This window comes from Carassius auratus, chromosome 42 (genome assembly GCF_003368295.1).
Source record: "Carassius auratus strain Wakin chromosome 42, ASM336829v1, whole genome shotgun sequence".
Taxonomy (NCBI): Eukaryota; Metazoa; Chordata; class Actinopteri; order Cypriniformes; family Cyprinidae; genus Carassius; species Carassius auratus.
In genome coordinates, this window is record NC_039284.1 from 7,106,052 (window position 1) to 7,119,567 (window position 13,516).

The following is a 13,516-nucleotide window of genomic DNA, read 5'->3' on the forward strand; positions in this document are numbered from 1 at the left end:
ACTTATCAAGAGCAATTTGTACCAACCAAATGCAGGATTTGTTTGTTTGGTTATATAAATTGATGATGCCTTGCTGTTATCATATAAGCAGACGTGCTTTAAGTATTTATGTTCATTCACTCATCTACAAAACAGTTTATTCAAATGAGTTCTCCTTAAATGTGTTCTTTGATTACATATACGGCGTGCCTGAAGGTGCCAGACTCTCACCTGTAGGAGGAGCTATGGCTCATAACATGTGCTATTACTAGGAGCAGTGAAGATTAGAGATATTTCCATTCTGTCCTTATCTACTGTCCATTTGAGCACAATATCACAGGGGGGAGAACATTTAGGACAGTTACGGTGTGACTGATTAAAAACATACTTTGAAATATTATGAAGTTTTTCAGGGAAGATTGTCAAAAAGGTTTCCTCCTAGTTTGAATGCACATCAAGCAGCATGTATGAGGTTAGATGCAGCAGAGAGGGGAGAGGGAGCAGATAGAGGGAGAGATAAAGAGAGAGAAAGTGAGTGTTTGCATGTGTGTGAGAGAGCGGGGGGGAGCAAAGAGGAAAAGAGAGAGAGAGAGAGAGAGCGCAAACACAAGGATAGCAGGCTTGACATATACATATTCGCAGTGAACAAACAGAAATCCCAATGCCAGAGAAAGACAGACGAAGCCAGTGAGAGAAGAAGGTCACCTCTAGAGCAGTGAAGGAACGGTACGTCAGCTTCAAACTGTTTATTGTGACCATAAAGTCAGGGCTAAGTTAGGCTTCTTCTCTTCTAGATGTTGAATGCATGAAGCATCGGTTTAAAATCTTTGCAGTAAAATGTATTTGAATGCATTGCAACTAGATTGTAAATTAAATATATCTGAACCTATAGTCTCTCATGCACACTCCTGATAAGTCTTGTTTGTCCTTGGCAAATGGTATGCAATGTTGGCACTTCACAGGGGGGTCATACCTGAAGACTGAACTTTGTAAGTCTGGAATGGGAAATCAGGAGGTCCTACTTTAAACAGAAGGCGACATTTTGATGCCACACCATTGAAAGACGACCAGGGAACACACAGCATTACTGAGGGTCACGATGGAGGAACTCTCCGAAAAAGATAAAGGTCTGATTCGGGACAGCTGGGAGAGTCTGGGGAAGAACAAGGTGCCACATGGAATTGTTATGTTCACGAGGTAATATATATCAGTCGTGCATGCTGGCTAATACTCTTTTGCGCAAAGGAATATTGCTATTTAATTTAGTCTTCATGTTTATTTAGAAAGTTGCAAAAAAGAGCTGTGTGGATCAGCATTTCATGACCTGTGTTTTTGTAGGACAGATGCATGTCAAAAATAATAATTTAATCAAAATGATTATCATTATTCATTTAAAATAAGTAATTATGTATAAAGTAAATACCTGTTTCGATTTTATGCAAATAAAGTAATTGGGTAATCAAAACGGAGTGTCCTTGCTTTCCATAAGTCAAAGATTGTACTCATCATGAAGGTATGGGAATTTCGCAAACAAACTAAATTGTAATCTGTTAAAATCCATTAATAATTCCCCATCAGTCTCCCGCTGTCTGTTCCTCTAACCGCAGCTCAGTAAGAGGCTTGACTTGTTGCTTGGCGACAGGGTGCAGCGAGATCATTTTCATCACAATCACCTTCTCAGAGGAAAGATGTTACCAAGTATCACTTTCCTGAGTATTCCTCTTCAAACTCGCCATAGAGGAGAAAAGTGACTTTCTTTGAAAAAATAAAAATAAAAAAAACCTACTCTTCAACATCAAATGATGTATATTACCTAATTTAATTATCCTTCTTGTTAAGGAAATGTGATTATGGCAATTATGGTTGAAGATTTATGTCAATGTTCTGCTTTGTAGTGCTGCCTCATTAAATGTAACATTTCTTGTTAGGTTATTTGAGCTGGATCCAGCACTGCTTACTCTCTTCAACTACAGCACAAACTGTGGCGTCGCACCTGAATGCCTCTCCAGCCCAGAGTTCCTCGAGCACGTCACCAAGGTGAGCCCAGAGGACAAATGTTTAGCAATTAGTAAAATGAAGAAGCAGGAACCTACTTTTGGGAAAGTTTCTCTGTTCTTATGCAATCATGTGTCCTTGTGTTCTTGTTCTACATCATTGTCAACTGCCAATGTTCAATTCCATTACTCAAAAGAATATACATATATATATATATATGTATATGTATATATATATATATATATATATATATATATATATATATAAATCTGTATATGAGTACAGATGATAAGGGCAGAAGGTATTCAAGTAAGTTATAAACTCACTCAACTCAAAACGTTCCCTCTGCACGCTCGCAAACATAAGATGGCTTGTGAAAGTAAACATTTGTTGTTTTTTAATAAAGTCATATACAGTAGACATGAAGAAAGCATATTGTCATTTTACTGGCATATTTAGAATCTTAATACTGGTAAAGCACTGGTAATATTTAATATATGGTGAATTCAAAATATAGAAAACAATGGAAAAATATAACAAGTAAATGTTTATTGTGACACTATTTAAAAAGTGTTGGGGTGGTCAGTTGAGCATCAAGATCCTATCGTATCTCAATTATCAAAAAAATGCATTTTGTGTCCTTGTCCATTCGAGTTTGTTCAAGGTAGCATGGCAAGACCAGCCTTGATGAGAATGCAAGACTGTTCTCTGTATATTTAGAACTGAGAAACAGCCTTGGTGTGGTGTTGTTGGTAAAGTAGTTGATGGTCGACTGATTTGTTTGGTAATTGTGAGTTGCACCATAGAACCACATGGTTCATCTAGGACCAGGGTGTCTGATCCTGCTCCTGGAAGACCCCCTTGCTGCAGAGTTAAGCTCTGACCTAGTGAGACTTTCAAGCAGTTGTGTTAAAATAAGACGAAGCTAAACTCTGCAGGAGTAGACCTTCCAGGATTGGACACTCTTGATTTAGGCAAATGAACACTTCTATAATGCTTCTTTCTACTGACTAATTTTGACTCAACGTCTGAGTTTACAGCCATGTAAACCCAGCTCAAGAGAGGTTGTATATCTGTCCAGGTGATGTTAGTGATCGATGCTGCTGTGAGCCATCTTGATGACCTACATTCATTGGAGGACTTCTTGTTGAACCTGGGCAAGAAGCACCAGACAGTTGGGGTGAAGACTCAGTCCTTCACTGTGAGTACACTTAGTTAAGATGACTGATATCACATATAGCAGCCATAACACTCAAACATCAAAGATGACACTGAGATTGACACTGATATTTGGCGAGTGTCACAGTGATCTTTCAGACCATGGTTCATTGATTGGGTTCTTTCACATGTTCCTTAGTTGGTTGGAGAGTCCCTGCTTTATATGCTTCAGTCCAGCCTGGGTCCGGCCTACACGACACCGCTGCGCCAGGCTTGGCTCAACTTGTACAGCATCGTGGTATCAGCCATGACCAGAGGCTGGGCCAAGAATGGTGAACATAAGTCCAACTGAGAAGGAGGTAGATGTGAGATTCACACTGGAACACCCTTGAGGTTACACAAACCTCTCAAAAATCCTTTCGAAGAGTGAGGGGCTGGGATATGGGACCACCATTGTGAAAATCAGTTCAGCTGAGTTGTATTTTGGCTTACTGAATGATCCTAACTTTGGTAGCTTGGTTTAACTGTAGACTAAGATTGTAGATGGGGTTGAGGTGGATCTTATTGCAGGACATAGACCGTTTTTGGTTGAAACTTCAAAAGCAAAATTTGCTTTGTACATACAGTAATGACTAAGTACATACAGTAATGACTAAATGTATTTCCTCAAACTATCTTAAATGACTGTCTCGATGTGTTGATGTTTCATGTGAGCGTAAAACAGAGGTTTGACTATGCACATGTGAGCTTGGTCAACTCGAAAAAGTTTTATTCTGATGCCTCTCGGAATCAATTTAGATAAAGGCCTTTAAAGCCACTACAATTTTAACCCTAAATGACACAGAATTAATTCTATACTCTTGCCTGTGCTGTGTTAGTTAAAGTTTACTGTAAGTTTAGTGATGTTCAGTAAGTTATCTGAGCATGAACACGATGATAGTGTCCAAATGATAGTGTCAAAGACAATAAGCAATCAATAGCCATGATTATTTTTGTATTTTATTTCTTGAAGCCATCCAAATGTTCACGTGAAATGTTTCGTTTGCCACCATTTTTCAACCATTAACAGTATTTCTGGCGATGAAAGTAAATGACGAGAACTGTTACATCTGAAATAGCTTTTGGAATTTTTAGACTGTTAATTTATGAACCTGTGCCATGTCATAAGTTTACATTTCCATTGTATGGGATTACACTCGACGCACTCTACTCCAAGACTTACTTACGAAAGACTTGTGTAGACTGTTACTTCACAAAAAGTGACTGTTATATCATAGTGACTAGCTGATTTGTTCATCTATTTACAATAGTCTAAAAATGTTTATGCTAAATGACCCGGAATGGGTGTTAGTGATGAATAAGAATTTTATTTCACGTTTTTTTTGTAAATTTGTTATTTTTGGAAAATAGTAAATTGCATTCGTTGGCTTATTACAACCTTCTACGTTAAGAAAATACAGACTCTTATCTAAGATAAGAATATTTGTTGCCATAATTATGAGCTATAGAAAAACGCTAAAAGCGATGATAACCTTTTTGCTGCTATTCAATAGCTTTGTAGAAATGTTGTTCTCTTTATATGAGAGATATTTCTACATTTAAATGGGTCGTGCCAAGTCTTTTAAAGTGCGTAGAGCTGTCACATATATTGAAACTGCTGGTATGTTACACTTTACATGTTAGCTTATAGGACAATATCTACTTTAGGTATAAAGCCTTTTAGGTATATTTAGGTTTATGTGGATTGATTATTTAATTTTATGTATTGCTCAATGGTGCACTATGATACGTTTTTTTTTTTTTCGCGTAAAATATATCGATTTTATTTTCTCTCTTTAAGACTGTTTTACATATGTGCCATCTAATGGCTTTCCAATAACATTAAGATGTCTGTCTTTATGTAATGATTAGCTTGTTAGTATTGAAAACCTTTTACGAAGGTGCAATGGTTACAACATTTTCAAGTGAAAGTGTTCCTTTGTTTATTGACCATTGAAGTGTCGTGTGTGTGTTGTATTGGCTTCTGTGCTTTTTCTCCTGATATTCTGTGACTGGATTGTCTCAATGTCTACCTCACTGAAGCAGCTGATATTAAACAGCGATGTTATGACCTGGCTCCCCAGTAACCAAAAAGTTATATTTCAGTTATACTGTACATCCTACTGTATATCATCTGCCAGTCACCGATCAAACTAGATTCAGGATCAGTCAAGGCTCTATGTAAACATATGTTGGAAGCTTATTTGTAATAAATGACAGAAATAAATAAGATCCTGCTCTCTTGATCTCTTCTGGAAATTAGTGAATCGAGTTTGATGGTTTGAACTATGTGATTGCGGAATAACAATGTTAAACAAAAATAATTTTTCATTTTTCACTTGCAGTGTTAAATCTAAATCAGTTCATGTAACAAAGTTCAATTATATTCCATTAATTATATCAGCTCTGTCATGAGGACACTGTCTCTTGAAGATTATCCTTATATAACACTGGCACACTGGCTTGAAGAAAAAAGAAACAGCATTTGTCTTATGTTATTGCTCACAATGTCCCAGATCTACTAATCAGGAGGTTATGAAGAAATACTCTTCACGCCTTTGCACTCTCTGATGTGACATTGTCAGAGTGGATAAGATGGAGGAAAACTCCAGAAGCGAGAGCTGCTCACTGGGTTTGTGGATTCAATTACACTGCATTATTGTAAATGTCTTGAAGGTTGACTGTCAAGCCTAGGCACATTCTGCCTCACTTATAAGAAGAAAAATACGCCTCCGCAAATATTAGTGTCTATCCACCACTGCTATATAAATGTTTTTGTTTGTGGAATTTATGAGGTTCCTATTTGAAATTTATATGATTCCAAATGTACAATTAACGATATTTCTAAGAATACCAAAGAATAGAAGCCACAAATACTTGTTCTATATCTTCCCCAAAAGCTAAATAAAGTGTCAAATTGAGAGACAGTGAGAGACTGGGAGAGAGACAGGGATAATAATAAAAGGCGCAATAATAATACAAACAATACAGACTAGAGATCATTATTTTTAGAAAGTCTGCAATGTGTTGGATGCAGGGCATTGGAAGTCACCATGGCAACCAAGACAAGCACATTGAGAGAGTGTGTGGAGAGTTTGTATTTTGAGACTCAGACAGTAGAGAAGAGTTGAGGACCAGAGAGTCCTGGACTGGGACTTTGGGATCTTTTTAAGTGTTGACTGCATTGAGTTCTCATTTCCTTGTCACAGTGTTCTGGTTTATTCAAAATATATAAAAAAATTACAAATCTACAGTATCTGCACAATATCTGGCCAATTGAAATCCATATTTGGTTACACTTTAGTTTAGGCACCATTTCTCAATTTTAACTTATTAACTTTTGCCTAAAAAAACAAAAATCATAATTTTCTGCTTATTAAAAGTTAATTGTTAGGTTTAGGAATGGGATAGGATTCAGAGATATAATATATGTTCATGCAAAATAAGGTAATATGTGCTTTACTAATAAACATGCAAAATGCTAGTAATATGCATGCTAAAAATCAACTAGTCAATAGTGAAAATTGGTCCCTAAACTAAAGTGTTGCCCTATATTGATATTAAAATAGAATGTCTTGGAATAGAGTAATAGATCACCCAAAATTTGCATGGGGTCAGAAGATTTGGAAAATAACGCACAGGGTGTTCCAAACTTCTAATGTTAGGACCCACAGAGATACAACCACAAGACCCACCAAAAACACTTTGAAGTGAAATGTGACAAAAAGGATTGGTCTGTCTCTGTTTTATTTTCCTTGTCATAGGCTACTTCATTGGGTCAGCCTACTTATCCATTTGCATTATCTTGAAGATATGTTAAGCTAAAAATGAGAAAAAGAAAAAAAACATGAGTTTGAAGTAAAGGATACAAATTAAGATAATAGCATACAATATATAGCTATGAAATTAAAATAATTTATAGATGGACAATATATTATTGCTTTCTTGATGGCACATCAAGTAAGTGCAGGCTAATGGCTTTTTTAAATAAACAATACACTGGCTTTAAACTTAAAATTATTTGAGTGAGTCATCTGTTGATTCAGTAGATGCTCTGAATGATTCAGTACAGTTCATTCAAGTGAAGTATTCGTCAGAAAGATTCATCAGAGGTTTAAACGACAATGATATACCAAAAATGCTAATGTTTTTCCATTGCTTTTGCAAAAGTTAATGTACAGACAGCAACGTTTTCAAAACGATCCCTGTTCACACAGATCCTCGCAAACAACTACATTTTCTGTTTTGTATGCCAGGCCAGTAGTTGGCGCTGTCACTATTTAAAGAAGCACTAAAGGCCCGTTCACACCAAGAACGATAACTATAAGGATAACTATAAAGATAACGATATTAAGCATCCACACCAGCGAACAATATTGTCTGTGTATTCTAAGCGGAATGCTTTTAACTTCTCGAGCTCATTACAGCAGGATTGATTCTGATTGGTTGGCAATGTTTTTATCATTCATCAGAAAAAAAAATTGTTCTGAAAGTGATTCCAACGATATCGTTTCTCTGTGCCGTTATCGTTATAGTTGCGGTGTGGACTCCGCTATTCTTTAATATTGAGAAAAATTTTTAGAACTATATCTTTATCGTTAGCTTTATAGTTAGCGTGCTTGGTGTGAACGGCCCTTTAGCCTGCTCACATAATGAGTGTAGTTTAAACGACCAAATAACATGAAACGTTTTCCACTTTTAGTTGAAAATGGTGTCATGTAAACACCCCCTGATTCAATCCAGTGGCTGCATCCGAAACGGCATACTCTCTGAGCAGGTACTTCAATCTTTGAGTGAATGAGCTACTTATCACCTTGTGGTAACCGAGATCAAAGTTTGAATTTAAAACGGAACATTCCAACTTTCAAAAGCTAACTGTAACAGTTGTGGATTACTGTAGGTTCAGTAGCTTTGTGGTTCGTTCCACACCTTCCACGAGGAGTTGGTGGCACCTTACTGTACATGTCAGTCTCTGGTGTTGATGTTCCCTCTTCTAATGAGAGTCCTTCTGTGACACAGCCTCTGCCAAAGTCTTCACACCTCTCCTCGACATCTCCACTAGTTCCCCTCAGGATCCCACTAATGACAGGAAATACAAGACTGCACGCAGCAAGCGGTCAGATGGTTATCAAATACTCTCTGCACATTTAAAGTTGCCGTGGTGTGTTTGCCAAGAAAACTGCAGCAGACTGTAACAGTAATTCCCAGAAAGAGTTCACACCACACATTCATGCCAAAACTGAAAAGCAGTGTGTTTTGACACATCCGGGACAAGTTGAAAATGACATTACTTTTATAGTTATTAAGGGCGACAAATCATGGGCGTTTCTTACTCTTTATAAATAAAAATGTTTGATGTAGAAAACTTTGTCATGAAATACTCACAAAGCAAGGTTTTCTTCCTAGTCCATTTGTACCATTTATGGAAATTAAGCTGTTAAAAAGGGTCATTCATAATAAATCATAATCATCACAATTATGAAGTCACAACCATGACCGTGTCAGCATTACCATTAATATTTACTTCATCACATTTTGTATTCAGCAACATGGCTCACACTATTAAAGGGATAGTTCATGTGAAAATGAAGATTTGGCCATCATTTAATCAATTCATTTACATTTACCGTCAGTGTTGAGGGAAACGCATTACAAGTTATCTGAGTTATGTAATCAGATTACTTTTTTCAAGGAACTAGTAAAGTAACGCATTCATTTAAAAGAAAATATCTTAAATAACTTTTTCAAAACAGCAACCTCAGTTACTTTGTTTTCACATTTATTGACTGACAAATCTCCTGTCCCCATATTGGGAGAAATCAGAGGTACAGAAGTGTTGTGTGCACTGTGTAAACATGATGTAGTTCTAGACTGAATGTGAATGTGCATTCATTCTTCCCACTCACAAAAAAAAAAGAAAGAAAGAATTAGTATTAATCAAAATGAATTAAAACAGTAAAACAAAAACTCAGAATAAGTTGCAAACCTGCAATAATTAAATATGTTAAATAACACAAATGTATCTAATCCCATTTTATTAACTAATTTCTTTGCTGCTGACCTTTGATGATCGAGTTCAACCATACTAATAAACAAAAATGACTTTTGATAAACTATCAATTGTGCATCATTGTTTATTATTATTATTATTATTATTATTGCTGAAAAGTGTTTTATACACACCTCCTTCTCCTGTGTTCTACTCTACAGACGTGAATGTCCTTTTCCTTCAGCTTAAGGTTTATTCATTACACTTTTTGGTGTGAAAGGGCTTTTACATTTGCTATAAATATACATTCTTACAGTATATTAAACAATCAAGCCCTGCTCATATTTAAAAAGTAACGCGAAAGTAACGCAACAGTAATGTAAAACATTACTTTCTATAAAAAGTCATTAAATGACTTAGTTACTTTTTTAGGGAGTAACGCAATATTGAAATTCATTAAAAGTAACTTTCCCCAACACTGGTAGCCGTTGACATCCATAGTGTCGAGAAAAAGAATGTTCAACAAAAGACAAAATTTCATACAGGTTTGTAACAACATATGGGTAAATTATGACAAAATTGTCAATTCTGGGTGAATTACCCCATTAAAAGATTAAAAATAGCCAATTATAAAATTATTTACAGTACATGCAGAAGCCTTAAAGGTACAATAGCAACAACAGTTTACTTAAAAGAGTAGTTAATCTAAAAATGAAAAATGTGTCATCATTTATGCATCCTCATGTCATTCACAAACTTAACATATATATATATATTGTTTTGTTTTTTACCCATCCAATGGCAAAATTGTTTTCTTTCAAATTATTTGACCAAAATATAAGCGACATGAGGGTGTGTAAATAATGACTAATTTAAAACTGGTAGCGAATGTTGAGTAGTGCAACAAGAAAGATGAACTTGATCAAGATTCATGTGCTGATAAAATGCAAACATTCTAACATAACAGCTTGGTTTATAACAAATCAAGCTGTTCAGATGCACATGCACAGCAGGGGAGACAAACACAGGTAGCTGTCAAATCGGGAAAACAGCAGCGGTTCTATTCCAAGCATATGGCAGAGAGGAGAAGAAAGCAGCGTGTTCTGTTCCCAGAGGTATTCACCTTCTGAAGACTGCCTGCTCAGGGAGGTTGCTTAGGAGACAGAAGGAAAATGTCAAGCAGATTTCTTTTCTTTTTTTTTTCTTTTCTTTTCTCCTGTTCACTTGCAACTGTGGCAGGTGTATGAAAAATTGCATTCTCCACCATTCCCTTGAGCGGAGCACATCACTGATGAAACATATCTGTGCTTGGTCTTACTTTGCTATGGTTTATACAACATTGATCATTTTTTTTAACATCATATAATGAGAATGGAGGTGTTTTGTTACTAGACACTGCCTATACATTGATGGGCTTTGTCACCTCTACATTGTGTCATTGACTTGACTATAGGTCACATGACCTTCCCTATTTTTAATTCCATTTGTATTCGATACTTGTTCGAAAAAAAAAATTAAGGGCCGTTCACACCGGCAAAGATTGGCAGGGACAAAGTAACAGAAAGACATTAGTTTCAACAGGAGTTGAATGACTACAGCTTATAATGTAAATATAATGAAAACGATAATAAAAGTTTAGCAGAGATTAACAACAAAAAGGAGCAAATTAAACCTTAAAGGGTTAGTTCACCCAGATAGCAAATTTATGTAATTGATAACTTACCCTCATGTTGTTTAAAACCCGTAAGACCTCCGTTTATCTTCGGAACACAGTTTAACAGCTTATGTCATTTGTGAATTAATGCGTATTAGAGATGCGAACCGTTTAAAACAATTCAGTTCGATTTGGTGAACTGAATGATTTGTTCGCGAACCGGATATCCAGACTGCTTTGTTTTGAACTGTCTCACAACAGACACAGAAGAGAAGGCAATGCTGAATAAAGTTGTCGTTTTTGCTATTTTTGGACCAAAATGTATTTTCGATGCTTCAAAAAATTCAAACTGACCCTCTGATGTCACATGGACTACTTTGATGATGTTTTTCTTACCTTTCTGGACATGGACAGTGTACCTTACACACAGCTTCAATGGAGGGACTGAGAGCTCTCGGACTAAAGCTAAATTTGCACATTTGCAGTGTAAAATGTAATATTTAGTATTCATACGTGACATCTGAACCATAGTTCAAAACCATGACTCTTCCTTTCATTTAAATTGGCAATTCTCCATCTCTCTATAGCAATACACACTCACACAATAAATAATGAGGTTGACAGTGCAGGGCCAGGCCAAACTGCACTAATTAGTATGCAGACTCACTGCTCTTCACAGCCTGTCATTACAGAGGTGAGCCGAGGCATATACTCAGCCACATTTGATGCCTCCAACATATTAATCACTGCAACCATCAGGGAAGATGAGATCTATCTATCCATCTATCTATTTCTGTCGAACCATTTGGAATGCCATTTTTATCTGAATGTGCATGGACACATGGTTGGGTCAGTGTCCTTGCATAAGCGCATCTCAGCACATACTGGCAGTGGCACACACAAACAGCCCAGTATAAAATCATAGAATGTTTTCTGTCTCCCGGTTGTTACTTCTGGAAAAATGTTCAGAGATTTAGATGTATCCACATTTTTGGCCTTCTGTCAGACATTCCTGCCAGTTCTGCAAAAGAAAGGAAAATAATAGCCGAGACAAAAACCGCTGAATACCCTAAATAAACCAAAGACTGCTTGTGGATGGACATTCACAGCGATTCAAAGGGCGAATCAATTAAATATCAAAATAGCTTCTATTTTTATGGGTTTGTTTCATATTTCCACAAGCATCTGATGGTGGGACACGTGTAATTGCATTTAACTGTACTTAATCTATGGAAATTTCCATATATAACTGTGATCCTGGAATGTACTGTAACTTGATTGCCCTCTAGTAACCTACTGTTGTGGTCTTTAAGGAACAGATATTTACAAGGGAATAAATCATGATTTTATAGAAGCTATTATAAGAAGTTTATTCAGCTCTATTATAATTAAGCATGCATGTCCTACTTTTTGGAACCATTTCACATGTGCAGCTTCACTTGTTTAGCTGCTGTGGGTTCTTTCTCTCTCTCTCTCACACACACACACACACACACACATGGTAATGATATCTAGTGTGCAGGAAAAACATAATTGGCAGTTTTCAAGTGTTGACCAGTCAAGTGACCACTGGCTGTCTTCTGGCACGACAAGAGATTTAATTAAGGGTTGACGTTTCATTTTCTAAGACCGAATCTGAAAAAAACACTTACATTTTCTTCTGAATAAAATAGTTTGAGCTTTCTCATGCCAAAGTTGCCAGCAATATTGCCAGGGCTAGTGGCTCCTAAGGTCTTGTCATTTCTAGTTGGTTACTGACCCAAAGTCAAAACATCCAACCCCATGTCTCTATATCTCTACGTAAGGATTGGTCTTATCACTATTTCAGTCTTTCAAGTTTCATTCAATGTATTACTCGCTGTTTCTTGTAATTCACTTAAACTTACTAGCAGTTTCTGAGTAAAAATAGTTTCTACACCAAATGTGTAGCACAAACAGTGCAGGGCAATTTGTTAAAATACATATAACGATGAAAGAAAGACACTACTTGACACTGTAAAGGTTTTGTAAATGTAGTTTTTATACCCTTAAGAGCTGTGCTGCTGCGATGTAACAGGATGCAGCAATTTTTCGTGTCATAAGCGCCCCGTCACATGACATGGCACCTCAAGCCACATTCCACAAACCAACACTAAATAACGAAAACACAGTTGTGTACACCAACAGCGAATACAAACGGAACAAAAGTAAATATCAAAAAGCATCTCACAAGAGCATTTTATCAGGTAGGTATTGAAGACATTGATGTAAGTGTGTTTGCATACGCTTGATAATGTGATACCAATGATAATTAGTGTGAATTAGATGCGATTGGGGTGCATTTGTTTTGAGTTGCTGTTGAACAGTATGGCTAGAAATATACCTTTCCACAAGTACACAGACACAAATATTTGGTCAATGCATTTGTTTTGTTGTAATATGTTTAGCATGCTAGCAATTAACATGCCAAATGTTTCCTTCCTCCGCCATGACAGTAGTTAACTTGAATGAATAAAAATGACTTTAGAAGACAAATTGCAATGCAACAGATTTGGGCAGCATTATAAATAGTGGTCTGACACATTTCAACTAGAATCATTTACGTACTTGCACAGAGTATGTTGCGAGGCTAAGTCAGTTTAAAACTTGTCAGGAATCTCTCACCTGTTTGATTCATTGGTGGAATGCGCTTTAGAATTGAGCCTCTTTGTCTTATCTTGCTC

The 13,516-nt window shown here is 36.5% G+C and overlaps 1 protein-coding gene across 1 annotated transcript; it reads left to right on the forward strand.

Annotated features, from left to right (window-relative positions):
- The first annotated feature begins 358 nt into the window (after positions 1-358).
- LOC113060527 (neuroglobin-like) lies at positions 359-5,417 on the forward strand. Its single transcript, XM_026229509.1, has 5 exons — positions 359-705; positions 942-1,176; positions 1,908-2,016; positions 3,056-3,175; positions 3,332-5,417. Exons 2-5 carry the CDS (start codon positions 1,079-1,081, stop codon positions 3,482-3,484), a joined length of 480 nt encoding a protein of 159 aa, XP_026085294.1. The 5' UTR covers positions 359-705; positions 942-1,078; the 3' UTR covers positions 3,485-5,417.
- Positions 5,418-13,516: the final 8,099 nt, after the last annotated feature.